The 14,888-nt window shown below is 41.7% G+C and overlaps 1 protein-coding gene across 2 annotated transcripts; it reads left to right on the forward strand.

The window, feature by feature from the left end:
• Positions 1-1,288: 1,288 nt before the first annotated feature.
• Positions 1,289-12,861, forward strand: LOC144931342 (protein THEMIS-like). Of its 2 annotated transcripts, none has more exons than XM_078855143.1 (7): positions 1,289-1,401; positions 3,504-3,541; positions 5,620-5,821; positions 7,549-8,243; positions 9,690-10,049; positions 10,180-10,261; positions 12,696-12,861. In XM_078855143.1, exons 1-7 carry the CDS (start codon positions 1,353-1,355, stop codon positions 12,806-12,808), a joined length of 1,539 nt encoding a protein of 512 aa, XP_078711269.1. In that variant the 5' UTR covers positions 1,289-1,352; the 3' UTR covers positions 12,809-12,861. The 2 variants fall into 2 exon arrangements, with proteins under 2 accessions (XP_078711269.1, XP_078711270.1); XM_078855144.1 differs by having other exon boundaries at positions 10,180-10,257; positions 12,696-12,842.
• The last annotated feature ends 2,027 nt before the right edge of the window (positions 12,862-14,888 follow it).

The following is a 14,888-nucleotide window of genomic DNA, read 5'->3' on the forward strand; positions in this document are numbered from 1 at the left end:
CATGGAGTAGTAGCTACTACACATGGAGTAGTAGCTACTACACATGGAGTAATAGCTACTACACATGTAGTAGGAGCTACGGGCCTCGCACTTTCAAGGGCCCCGCGCTAAATGCTTTCAAGCTATCAATTCCGGTTAAGTGATTTTGCAATTGCTCTGTTGCTATAGTACTATACCGCCTTCAACTTTTATGAACGACTGGGTGTTTAAGGTTAGCCATTTGTCGTATAATCTGGCTGTATAGCAAATGAAACAATACAATTACTTTACTATGCAAGTAAAAAATGTATGTGTTTAATATTTATGTTTTTTTTTTATTTGGGCCCCTTTGTAACATATGCTACAGGCCCTGCACTAGCTTAATCCGGCTCGAGTCACGGCTTTTAGCATAGCGTGTTTTACTTCATAATATTGTATTTCATCGGGTACACGACATTCCTCCTACTGACATGTTCCTGTGCCGGGTGTATCTGTTGTCTTACATCTTTAGCAAAACATGTTTTGTGAAGGAAGTTTCCTTTCGCTGTGAAATAAATCCTAACGCGTTACCATCATTAATCAGTTGAATGTATTCGCTCTAGACTAATTGGAAATCATTATTTAAATTAATACGTGAAGCCCATATAAACAAACAGGCAAAATAAATATGTTAAGCTCAGCAAGGTACGTATTCACTTACACAGCAACATCACGTCGTGTCAATAATATTGAATGCAGTAACCACCGAGACACTACACTGAGATGCAACGCATTCTTTCTAAGGGGAACATTTCACAATAAACAATATTTAACGACAACGCTCTCACTTTTTGTTTGACAATACTGTAACAATACTTATAATGAAGCATAAACTCGCACAGGTGACTCGGCGTGACAGCGAACGGCTAACAACACGAAGGTTGTGATTTCAAATCTTGGTTGGGGGGGGGAGTGTGGGGGCGGGGGTGACTGAGCCCATCATCTCTCTGGCGTCGTAAATGCAAGTACCACTTTGTGGGGGAAATCCAACAGCGGTTGTCCAATGGCGAGACTCCCTCCTCACCATAGGAATGTGGAATTGCCAACACTGGTTCAATGCTCAGCAATAAATCACTTTGACTGGAACATGAACAAATGACATGGAGAACAGAATACTGCAGGAGGGTAAGGATGTTTCGTGATGTATCTTCATCACAAATGGAAATGGTAGGTGCTGTGGTATTTGCAAAAAGCATACGCGTGTCATTTCCTTCCTATCCACAGGCTCTCTTTATGACTTTTCGGCAACGGCTGGTACACTCTCCACAGGAGATATCATAAAGATCACAGGCATCTCGTTATTGAGAGTTTTGGCCACATTGTGCGACTGCAATATGAGAGTCATCCCAAACTCAGAGGTGAAGATCCCTGCAAGCTACAGCGGTGAGTCAATGCGACGGAAAAAGACAACTCGCAACTGCTCAACATGTGTTCATTGATCGTTTTGAAATGCAGAATTAGACCTGAATGTGCCTACGTCATGGAATTATACAACAGGGACTGACAATTAATGAGGGGACAACATTGTTTGTACTGACTGCCCCTCTCATTCCTTACGATTAGGCAAATGCATCCGCAATGTAAATGTGCAGTTCTTTGCAAATTCACTGGAGGATAAAGGCCTCTCCGTGCTCGGTTAGGCATGATATTTGTTTGATCGTACTTTGCCACATCGGCCAGCACGTGTCTGTGACGAGGGCCCAGGAGTGCTTTAGATGCCACTCGTCGTTGATTATCAGCCACGGCCAGAAATGAACTCAGGTGGTCAGGTTCATAGTTCAGTTCATGAATGATTGTGCCACCGCTTCACCCCATATCTACAACAAACGTGTGCTAAATGTAAACTGTATATTTCTTTACAAGGCAAAATCTAAATTTCAAACATTAGGAGTGAATCGCATTTATCTTCCATAATAATTCAATAACAGTTTGCAATTATGAAATTCCATCAGCAACAGCCACAGATACATTTAAAAAATCTCTCTGGCGATCACTAACTATTGGATTTCGTGAGTATTGATATAAATGCTTATATAGCGTTGGAGGTGTAATGATGCATTAATCCATTGATTAAAATCGATTATTAAGCTGAAATAATGCTTAGAATTGTTCCTGAACGAATCAATTCATTTGTATATTTTGTATGGAATGGGTCAATGCGACCCCAACAGTGCCTAATACATTCACCACAATGCAAAACAAATATATGTTTTATTTAACCATAACTGTGAATCCTGACAATTCATCAAATCACCATCTGTGGTGAATCATTACAACTCTTAGTGATTTGTTAAATTACGAGCCCGAAAGGTTAGACGCAGATTGTATTTTCTCAGTCAACCAATAAACAGATGATTGTGACGTGCATTTCATCACTTACATTTGCATGGACGCCTAAGTGCATGAGAATTGGAAAGCGCGTGTTGGGGGGCGGTGGGCTGAAACAAAGGACTGAGGTCTACATTTTCTCACCCCCATAAAAATATGGCACGGCAGTCTCGACTGAATAATTGAATTACACACAATTACACACAGTGTAATTCAATTATTCACGGCTTTGTGGTCATTTGCTTATTGGGGAAATTCTCCAAACTACACTGGAAAGTTAGGTACATCCCCAAAAATGACAAGCCTGCATCTTTGACAAAACTGTAGATTAAAAAACACTGCATAAGCGATTAGACACCCATTATGGGTTAGAACCCACATCTCTATTTTAAAAACCGTTTGCCTCCTTTTAAGTACCTCGCCTGGTATAAAGGAGATCGTGGGTTCGATCCCGACCCTGACGCCTGAAAATTTGGAGTTTGCATATTTCTCTCCCTGTGGTCGCGTGGATTTTTCTCCGGGTCCTCTGGTTGTTTTCCTCCACATTTAGAAACATGCGTTTCGAGTATTTGGCTGCTATAAATGTCCACATGATAAACCACTTCGTTGAGCTATCATTCGTGGCCAGGTTGCTTCTGAAAAATATCTAGATAGCTCAGTGGGCCTTAGCTCGTAAAATAAAAATAGTAAAACTAATGAATGCCTGTTGTATGAGTGTAGAGCTTCGTTACACATTTAATAAGACTATCAAATGTCTACATGTCGTAAGTAGATATTTCAAAAAGTGCGGTGTAGGTTTTCTGAATAGTATGACCTTTTACTGGAAACTGAATCCACTTCGTTGTCTGGCTTGACCGCCTGCATGAGAAATTGTAGTCTTCGCTCCGCATCTATATCAACCACCATACAAAAGAAGGAAGAACTAAAAACAAAATTCGTACGTTATTTCCCGAACACCGTGTAGAAACAACAGAAAATACTTCCGGGAGCTGAATTAAAAAGTGGCCAAATAAGATGTGATCAGCAGCACAAGTGTGTGAATCACAACAATCAAACTGAAAATTATACATTATCACTTACAGATTAGGGAAAAGTGTGCCAAAACATATTTTAAAGTATTTTCCTATTTTACAATGCATTTTCATTTCTTCCCAAAGGATCATTTGAGCGTGCCCCTGATGATCATGAAACCAGAGTAAGTAAAAACCCTGCCTCTTGCATTGTCTTCCAAACACAATTAAGAGCTATGCACAACGTGTAAGGCAATGGTATCAATATTCAAATTCACTGGAAACAGATTCCTGGCCACTTAATACAACTTCTGTCTTTCTACTCTCATGACTAATAGCCAGCAAACGGCTTTCATTTTCACTGATATCGTGCCATTGAACTTGTTTTTTTGTTTACTTTGCTCTGCTGTGGAGGAAAATGACATGCATGTGGGCATAATTAGTACAACACGGTGGTAAGATGTATTTGATGAAAAAACACATTTGCATGTTACACGACCAAAACACCTGTATTGAGCTCGATCTAGTTAGAGCTCGTAAGCTAAGCAGGCCAGAGCCTGAATAGTGCTTGGATGGACAACCACTGTACGCATAAGCTAGGTGTAGTCAGCGTTTGTGCGGCCGTCAATAAATGACGTCACGCACCTGGGGGGGGGGGGGTCAGACATTTGTGACGATGTGTGACGAGGGGGGGGGGGGTGAGAAATGTGACGTCGCATCAAAACGCGCAACTTTAAATAAATATAGACAACACGTTCTACTTAATTAAATAGACTTTTTCACAAATGTTTTCTCCTACAACATCAGAGTGCAGCGGCACATTAAATACGCACTACAATGACAATAGTTTAAAGCGATTTGAAGCATGTTTTATTTTTTCTGGGGGGGGGCAGAGCTTTGTGACATCATATTTGAGGGGGGGTCTGACTTTTTGTGACGCCGTGTGACGATGGGTGGGGGGGGGTCAAAAATCGTCCAAAATCGCGTGACCTCATTTATGGACGGCCCCTGTGGGCAGCAGCGGGCAGCCTTAGCGAAGTCCGCTGTTGTTCTACATGCCAACTACCTACTCCGACACGCACCGACCGCAGCGGTGAAGTACGGTCAACTATCCCTTATGGCTGCCAACATTGTTGAAAGACCCTCAACCCCAGCAGTGGATTGACAACTATGTGCTTGCACGTTGCATGTGGTTTTACAAGCACTCTATATCCATTTCTCACTCTGGGAACGTACTTTTCACTGCGGTTAGAGTTGACAGCCTCTCGCTGACACAGCAGGTCTCCAACAGTTCCTTTTTTAGCAGATGCTGCTAGAATGTAATTCTGCTATCGGTATCATATTTGATCCTTTGATCGGCTGACAACGTTACTCTGTGCCAAATGACCGCCCTATGGGCTGTTTATACTGGTAGGAACCTCCTGGTGGGGAGGGGCTGGGTGGGGAGGGTGGGGCTGGGTCGGTGGGGTTCAAGTTCAAGTTTATTTATTAGGTATAGCCCTGTGAGCCATTCGGCTCTTGAATCGGGTGCAACCGCAACAAACAAAAAACAAAAACATGAACAAAAAACATCTAAAAGTGGGGCTGGGTGGGGAGGGGCTGGTCACCCCGTGGTGCCCTTATAAAACTCAACGTTTAACCTACTCACGCCGGCTTGTGCCCGCCCTCACAGTCGGGCATATTTGCGGAATACACCACGCCGCCGTTGACCCTGGCCATTGACCGAGCAACCCAACGTTCCTACCAGCTCCCTCCGCAGGAATGTGTTCACGTCAATCAGATGCCAGTGTCTTTCTTAACCGGGGTGGGGGATCGGCATCCTGCGGCTCCGGGAGCTACATGCGGCTCTGTATGAAAGAGCCACCGTCTCGTGTTCACATTGCGTTGCGTTTATTCTTTACCGAATTAAAAAAAAAGTCTCTCGTTGTTTTGATAGCAGACCCCTTGGTCAATAACCAACATGACACGTATTCTGTTGTGAATCCTATTCGTAGAACTTCCTGTTAGATTGTATCGCCCTCTGCTGTTCAGATTAAGCTATCACGTGATGTTCAGTCGTCGAGATGGAAATGACTGCAGCGTACATCAGTTGGTTGCAACTTCGCAAGCTCTAAGTGAACATTAGATAGTTGCACATTGGCATGCAGTTCAGGGTTTAATGGATTTAATGGTCTACTTCCTAATCATGAACTGTTATTGTTTATAAGATGCCCACATGATGAGCAGCGGTGTGTGTGTGTGTGTTTGTTGTTTTATTCATCAGTCTGCACACCACATGGGTTCCCCAAATAGTTTCAGTCAAATGAAGAAAATGACCCTACAAGAGGCGATTCAGCAGAAGCTGAGCAGGGTCATTGTCCGTTATGATCCGTATAGCACGGAACCCCCAATTCCAGGACTTCCAATGGACTTTGAAAACATCATTTTGCTAAACCCAGTCTACACTGTCAAGGGGGTTTTGCAGGGTAAGTTTGTTCTGAAGACATTAACTATCAAACAAGACAACTGAATAGTCGAGCCTTTGCCCATTGAATTGCAACGTATATTTTACCGTCAGATATCCGCCTTGATCAGTTAACCATCCACACTCAATGCATTATTTGTGCACGGTGTAACTCATTTCTACACCGTCATCTTGCATATGTTTAGAGCAGTTTGCACTTAATTTTGTTCCAGTAACCGATAGATGTTCACATATCCAACATTTTCACATATGTGCCTGTACCTCAGTCCCCAGCAGGTCAGATATGCACTGCTCAAAGTAGTTTCAATTCACGTTAAAAGTGTATTTACATTTAAACTAACACAGCGCTATTATAACATTACTAATAATTGCATGGAATTAACTATTGACTAACACATATACCCACTTAAATATGTGTACCTCAATTTAAAGCTATCGTGACTGCAGGGATTCATCTTCTTGGTTCTTTCGGTAAAGTCACGTATAATGGCTGCTTGCGTTGTGGCCGAAACGTCGTGAAAATTATTTTATTATTTTTGTTTTTATTATTGTATTATTTCGATCCCAACCCTGACGCCTGTATATTTGGAGTTTGCATGCACTCCCTGTGGTCACGTGGACTCTTCTCCGGGTCCTCTGGTTTTTCCCTCCACATTTAGAATCAACATGTGTTTTAGAGTATTTGGCTGCTATAAATTCCCACGTGATAAGCCACTTTGTTGAGCTCTCATTTGTGGCCAGGTCCATCTAAAAAAAAGAGCTGTATAGCTCAATGGGCCCTACCTTATAAAATAAAATAAAATATTTTAGTTAAAATAGTTGAGTAACTATGACTAAGTTGTTTAATCATATTTCTGCCTTTGTATTGACATATTAACATTGTTTATTGTAAGCTAAAATAGAATTTATACAAAGCCATTAACCTCTTCATATCACTTCCTGCCACTTCTTGCTCCCTTGTGGGCCACTGATGGCCTCGCTCGACCGATTTAAGAAGGCCCTAGACTGGAAACCTTTTCCACATTTCTGGCAACTGCTTGATGGTTGTAACTATCAGCGGAACCTCGAACAGTTTATTTTTGGCACATTACTATGAGTAATAAACAGTGATGAATTAAATTTCGATTTAAAGCTTTCGTGACTGCAGGGATTAATCTTCTTGGTTCTTTCGATAAAGTCACATAGAAGGAAAATAATAAAAATAAAACATAATAAAATACAATTCTCACGACGTTTCGGCCACAACGCAAGCAGCCGTCCTCATGTGAAGAACAGGTCTGGAAAGACAGCGTCTTTCCAACAGACCTGTTCTTCACGTCGTGAGAATTGTATTTTATTAGAATTGTATTTTATAATGTTTTATTTTTATTATTTTATTATTTCCCTTCTACGTGACTTTACCGAAAGAACCAAGAAGACAGTGATGCATTTATTATAATTACCAAATTAGATATAGGATTTATCATCGTGTTATCGGATTGCATTTCAACTATCATAAAGCAGTATGCATTTGTTATTGCCCTAAACAATCTTAAGCCCCAAGCTGCAACTCCAGAAGCCCCTGCACTAATCCGGCCCCGATTATGCTGCTCATGATGATTGCTACAAAAGAGCATCACATATGATCACATACCAGATTGTATTTAAATTACGATATGCACTGAGTATTATTACAAATACTGTAAACGTACATGCGCATATAATCATTTTCTTCTTCGAATCTTTCAGAGACAGGTAGGAAGTTCAAGTTTCTCTCGAACCTGGACGTGGAGATAAAAGATATAACAGACATGTGTCAACGAGACTTTAAGATGGACATGCCTTTCTACTCGCTGAGCGACGTTTACGCAATGGCAGAAGAATTCCCACTGCTAGTGGAGGTGTGCGAGAGCTGCAGTAGCAACTTGTCTTTCCGGCAAGGCTACGTCGCATGCGAAGTTGGCACACAATTGAGGATGCATGCGGCCCGCGTCACCAGCAAGTACATGGCCACGCACACAGTCAACGTGAAGGGACAAGAGGTAAAAACACACTCGCAGAAAAAGCAGCATTTTCTCATTCCTCCTGAATACAAGGGGCACTTTCGCTGTCTGCCACAGAAGTTTTCCTGCCTATATGAAATGAACATGGAGGACGCGGCAATGAAAAACATGCAGTTCATGGCCACACAATCCTGGGAATCAGACAACTCGGAAATAGCGTCCATCGACATTGGAGATCGTTTCGAAGCACTACAATGCATCACAAAACGAATCGGCGGCCGGGAGATCAAGGTCTTAAAGGTGGAGCGTCTCCTGGACAACACGACCGTACATCTGGCTGACTATTCCAATGCTGGCTTCTTGGAGATCGTGCAGCAAAAAATAGAGCCCATGCCGATCAACCAGATTGTGCAGATGGCTGGCCTCCCCTGCGAGGTTAAGGTAACCGCAGAATTAAGTGTGCGAATGTATTTCAGTGTCACACACATGTTGACTTCGATTCTCGTTCAAGGCCACCAATCAGTAGCGAATGCTTCAACTGGTCCTGGGCTTCTGGGGCAAACAGCTCGTCTCAAGCTTAAATAAGTTCCATGATGTTCAATAAAAAAAAAAATTAAGTTCCATAATGCGATGTGTAAACATCAGCACTGAGAAGACAATCGGCTGGGGCTTGGTACTGACCACACCACCTTCTGATGTGCCGTTGAAGGCCTTAGGGGCCGTCCATAAATGACGTCACGCACCTGGGGGGGGGGGGAGGTCAGACATTTGTGACGATGTGTGACGAGGGGGGGAGGGGGGTTGAGAAATGTGATGTCACATCAAAATGCGCAACTTTAAATAAATATAGAAAACACGTTCTACTTAATTTAATAGACTTTTTTTTATAAATGTTTTATCCTACAACATCAGAGTGCAGCGCCACATTAAATACGCACTACAATGACAATAGTTTAAAGCGATTTGAACCATGTTTTATTTTGGGTGGGGGGCAGAGCTTTGTGACGTCATAGTTGAGGGGGGTCTGATTTTTTGTGCCGCCGTGTGACTGAGGGGGGGGGGTCAAAAATCGTCCAAAATCGCGTGACGTCATTTATGGACGGCCCCTTATTTGGTGCTCGCTTACAGCGCTTTCCCTAACAAAGTGTAAAGGACCTACAGTATGTGGGGGGGGGGATCCTTTGTGTTAAGAACAATAATTGCATAAAATAATAATTGTTCTCCGAATCTGCAAAAACCCACAATGTAAAAAAGAACCAATGCAATGTGGTGCACAGGTGTCATTTGTGTTACATGTGTCAATATTAAGGTTATATTATATTTGTTGAGTAACAAATTGGCACTTTTTGTTAATTGGCTGCTGTGAAGTTCACAGGTCCGGGCTAAGTACTGATTGCATATTCTACTGATTTTGCAAACCTTTTTTATTGTACAAAATGTGCTATGTACATTATATACAGAAACACTAAACAGGTGTCATCCATTATTAAATCATTTAAATAACACAGCAGTTTGAACATGTAAACATGGTGCTCATATATTTACATCGTAAACCAAAGGGTCTGAGCAATTTTCAACGGCACGTAACATAAACATTGTAAACAACGATACCTGAGATGTTAGTCAACACCTGGTACTCTCAAATCTCAGTGCAATGTTACCAAAGCCACAGGAGACACATACTACCGAGTGTGTATATTTTAAGTTTTTATCAAACTTTTCTGTTATTTCGAATTCTGCATAAATGGATTATACCTTTATAGACATCCTGCATATTTCCAGATATTTTATATACTGTATTACTAAGATAATTTAAGACTGAAACTGGTGTTAAAAGGATTACAAGTATTAAATGCCCACCTAACATTTTATCTTTCTGCCTTGCAGCTTGTCACTGGAGATGGGATGCCTGGTGACCCCTTGGTGTCCATACAGGGATCCCTGGTGCTTGAGAATGAAGTGATGGACCGCTGCCTGGTTGCAAGTATAACCAACGGGCCAGATCATGCCATGCACAGTCCTTTCGAAATCCCAATCGATCGGGTGTCCATGGCCGTCCGCATGCATTCGTACAGGGGGCCCGATACCGCAGCAACTGTGCTCGTTGAGGATGTGGTCAACGTGGAGAGGCTGTCTTCCCAGAGCTACAATAGCCTCCTGACATACGAAGGCACCAGGATGATCGATCGGCCTCCGCCCATCCCCTGCAGGAAACCGTCCGTGAAGCCACCAAAACAGAAATGCCAGGTTAGGAATCCCCTCGTCCACACGGCATGTTCGCGTGCAAGTGTCTGAGCAAATATTTTATATCATCCGTGTATGTATGTACAGTGTTGAAGTCATTTTATCTTGCTGCATAACTTCATTGCACGCGCAGAGTACTCCCAAGAAAGTGGGAGCAGGAATACCAACCGGCCAGAAAACAGATTTTCAAGAGTCCACCCACAGATCATTGGCAGGTAATATCTTACAGGCTCCCCTTGGCTTGCCCAAAACACTTTTCAACGTTGGTTACACGTTCTCATTCCAATGTGCAATGATAATAATAATATCCTGCTACTTTATTACACAAAACCACCCAGACAATTCTCAATCTAAAATTATTTCTTTCTAAGGGCGCATCCACACCTGAATGACCCATTATGACCCATCCACACCTGAATAAAACTTCAAATCTAGACTAAATGAACCATTACACACCTTGGTTGCATGCAATGGAATCAGTTTAATGTGTACATCTCTGGTGCCATTGTCGAACAGTTGAGAAACCTATAAGAATAGGGGTTTTCCCCTTTTTTTTGGCAACAAAACTGAAACCTTTTTACAAGGAATCATGTCTGCATTAACCACAATACTTGCGGTCAAAATGCAAAAAAAACACACTGATAATATTATATGCATTGTCCTTGAAACTGATTGGTCCACACCAAGGGACGGCTTTCTTTTGAGCCTCGACCCAATTGGTGTTCGACCAGAGGACGCCAATAGGCGTACAGCTCAAAGACAATGCACTATCAAAGTAATGAGGGCTCGGGGTAAGCATCTACATCATTAGACCTCCTTTGCCAGTACGAAAATATAATAATAGGGGAAAACAGGGACAAGGCCTATCAGCAGCGCATTCAGCGGGTGTAGTAACCATTATAATTGTACATGCCGTCTGCTTCACAGTGGACCATGAAGGTCCTCTAACGTCATAGGCTGGTGTCTCTGACGTCGTAGTTTGGACTATACATAGCAATCATTGCCCCCCTACTGGCAGACTCATTCCCCCGGTTACTCTTGCAAATGAGATTCATCCTGGACTAATAAACTAAACTCTACTCGCAAGCAATCTGCTCAGCAATGTGTGGTAACTTAAATTTCGATTTAAAGCTTTCGTGACTGCAGGGATTCATCTTCTTGGTTCTTTCGGTAAAGTCACGTAGAATGGAAATAATAAATAATAAAACTAAAACATAATAAAATAATTCTCACGACGTTTCGGCCACAACGCTGTCTCCCCGACAGACCTGGTCTTCACCTGAGGATGGATGCTTGCGTTGTGGCCAAAACGTCGTGAAAATTATTTTATTATGTTTTATTTTTATTATTTTATTATGTTTTATTTTTATTATTTTATTATTTCCCTTCTACCTGAATTTACCGAAAGAACCAAGAAGATGTGGTAACTTAGTTCATCACCTGGACAAACATGATTGGTTCATAAGAGTTGTTTTTAGGTTGGGGTGGTTAGATCGCGTGCATGTAAATGTGTCGTTAAACCCGCCACCACCCAACACAGCCAATTAGTAAGATTTGTCACCTAAACAAAATGTGCCAATTCGTTGCTAGTACTGCACACCGGTGTGTTGGAGAGTAAACCCACAAGATTTACAATTTAAATACCACGTTTCGCCAGTAATTACAACTAGCATTATCAGGCGACAGCCAATAATTATAACTAGCATCAGCCAGACTTGGCTGTTGCCTGATTATGCTAGTTGTAATTACTGGCGTAACGTTGTACTCGAATTGTAAATATTGTGGGTTTACTCTCCAATACACCAGTGTACCGTACTAGTAATGAATTGGCTTGTTTTGTTTGCGTGAAAAACAGTGACTAATTGGCTGTGTCGGGTGGTTGGCGGGTTTAACGACACATTTATATTTACACGATCAACCCCCAAAAAAACCTCTTATGGATAATATTGGTGAAGAAAGCCTACGCGTTAAACATGTTTGGTTGTTAAAATTCTAACTTGGGTTATGGGGTGGTGGAGCTAACCAGATAAGGGGCAGGGCAATGCTCTAAAGGGACATGTTCAGACACATTAGCTATGCGCAGACCACCTGTTTTGCAACAATTCTAGATTTGAAGCTTTCGTGACTGCAAGGATTCATATTCTTAGGTTTTTTCGGTAAAGTCACGTAGGTAATCAATTAAAATTAATAAAAGTAAAATAAAATAAAAATCACGACGTTTCGGAGGCAACACAAGCTTCCGTCTTCAGGTGGAACCGTCACAGCCACGACAGCTGTATCAAGTAAATGAGAGATTACAAGAGCTACCACTCCGTATATATAATGGTTGAAGAGGGGAAGGGCCAAGTACGGCACACTTTTTATTAATATGGTAAGGTGAGGCTTAAGACTAAGAATAGACTGCATAACAAAAGACTGAGCCTTTGTTATGGAGAGGTGCGGTTTGTGACTACGCATAGCCTACATAACAAAAGTGTTTTGCAACACTTTTCGCGCAGATGTGGACATGTGGACAAAGCCGTTGCAGCAGAGTAATTAGCGTCATTTTGAGAGCGATCTGGTTGCATAACTGATGGTTATGCGTGGACCCGACTTAAGACACAGATGAGAGTGTTGCATGTCTAACAATTGGTTCACGTGTCATTGCAGTTACAATTTTGGAAGACGAAGACGAAGACATACACGATTACGAAACAATCGACGATGAAGATTTAAATAAACTCAGGGACATCTTTGCTGTGGGAAACACGTACAATATTTAGAGTTAAAAGTCCGTGTATCGTTTATTTATGAAGATTTTAACAGAGTAAGGTCAATTTTGTCAAGAGTGTGACAAAACAAAAGCATAACGCATTTCAGTAAGGCTTCAAATCACCTTTTAACCGAACATTTTATCTTTCCAAATTAGTTAAATAAACGGTACCATAATGCCCTCTTGCAACTTCTGTACAATAGAGATATCCTATTGAACATAATCGAGTTGGCAAGCGAACATATTAAGGAAGTCAGTGCTGTTATGCGGACACCAGAGAGAGCTCTTGTGCCGTGTTTAGAGCAGAGGTCGCAAACGGGTTTTGATTCCATACCCGTACCCGGCCGCACCAGGGTCGCAAACGAGTACCCGTACCCGGCCGTATCCGTACCCTACCCGTACTCGACCGGGTACGGGTAGGGTACGGGTATCGGGTACCTGATTGCGACCTCTGGGATGAAGCCATGTTGCAGGCGCGGGTGGGTTGATTCTAGGAACTTGAATTGTGAGAAGAGACAAGACGTTGGGAAATGAGTGACAAACGGTTACTCACCAGTGACTCACGGCCTACCCGTACCTGTACCCGGCCGCACCAGGGTCGCAAACGGGTAGCCGGGTATCGGGTACCCGGTTGCGACCTCTGGCTTAGAGCCTGGGTGGGTATGGTTTAGCCACCGTATGATGCTACATTGAGGGCAGGATTTTGTCAAATGTACGTTATGATGGAAAAAATAAAAAAATGTATGATTAAATAATAGTTAATGTATACCTTCAGATTTGGCCAAATAACGTCGGCTTTTTTTTATATAACAAAATGATAACTAACACAGTGTAAAACTATGGAAAATAGCCATGGGGAAATATTCAACATAATTTCGTGGCTTTTTCATTATTAATACCCTTAACACATGGAATTTGTTTACTTATTCTGTGTTCATATCTAACACGTAGGCTTTCGCGACTAATACTGATTCATAATTGGTTTATGAGTCCGATATCGAAAAATAAATGTATGTCGTAGACCCTCCTCCACCCGACACTGCCATTTAATAAAGTTACCAATGAAAAGTTAACATTGCATTGTTTATTACTGCGTAAGCACACCGGTATGTTGGAGAGCATTTAACAAATGGGTACAACGTTTCGCTGATAGTCACAACCAGCATCATCAGATATCTTTATGAATATTTAGCTTATATTACACCAAACATTCATAAAGTTTAGATCATTCGCTCAGTAAACCATTACAAGTCCTATATTTACCCTTTCATGTTTACTTTCTTCTGTAGCCAAAAGCAAAGCCTGGAATCAAATTAAGATATGGCTGTCTATAAACATTAGCAGTGTTTTATACATTACATTTTTGCAGTGCATTTCATAATATGTTAATGCATTTACATAATGCATCATCGCCATCATCACCGACACCATGTCTTCTAATGCCAGCACAACACCGTAATATGTATCCATACGCTTTATCTCTGCTTTGCAAGTGGTATGAAATGCATATATTTTACAACGTTTTTAGTTTTGTAAAAGTGAACGGTTTCATCGGCATAGTTGCATAGCGTGTCTAGGGTGAAGCATACTTGCATATTATCGTATGTACACATTTTTATTGCGCTCCTGCAGTTTTTGTACGAAAGTTTTGTTTTTTACAAGTTGTGTTCCAATAAGCATGTCCATGTGAATAAACGCCGCTTAAAATGTTAAGTTGTACGTTTTATTTTTAAAGGTGCCAGCCCTGCGTTGACTGGCTCACTCCATCGCTCGAAGAGAGGCCGCCACGAGATAGAGACATCTCTAGCTTGCTTCGCTACATCGTGACCTGAAGTGGCTCTCTCAAGGGTATTTGGCCTACTCTTTCATGCTGGCCATGTGTCTTGGAAGAGTTGGGAGTACACACACTTTACTCCACCAACACATGAACTTCCAATCGACTCTGATGTACCCATTTATACTTTTGATAATATAAATACGGTGCAAATCTAAAGTGTCCATATTTCGATACATACTGTTGAGTTATTCATTCGACACCAACATATGTAGAGCCTTGGTGTTGTGTAAAACAACAACATTATTTGTATCTT

Source organism: Lampetra fluviatilis, chromosome 4 (assembly GCF_964198595.1).
Source record: "Lampetra fluviatilis chromosome 4, kcLamFluv1.1, whole genome shotgun sequence".
Lineage (NCBI taxonomy): Eukaryota > Metazoa > Chordata > Hyperoartia > Petromyzontiformes > Petromyzontidae > Lampetra > Lampetra fluviatilis.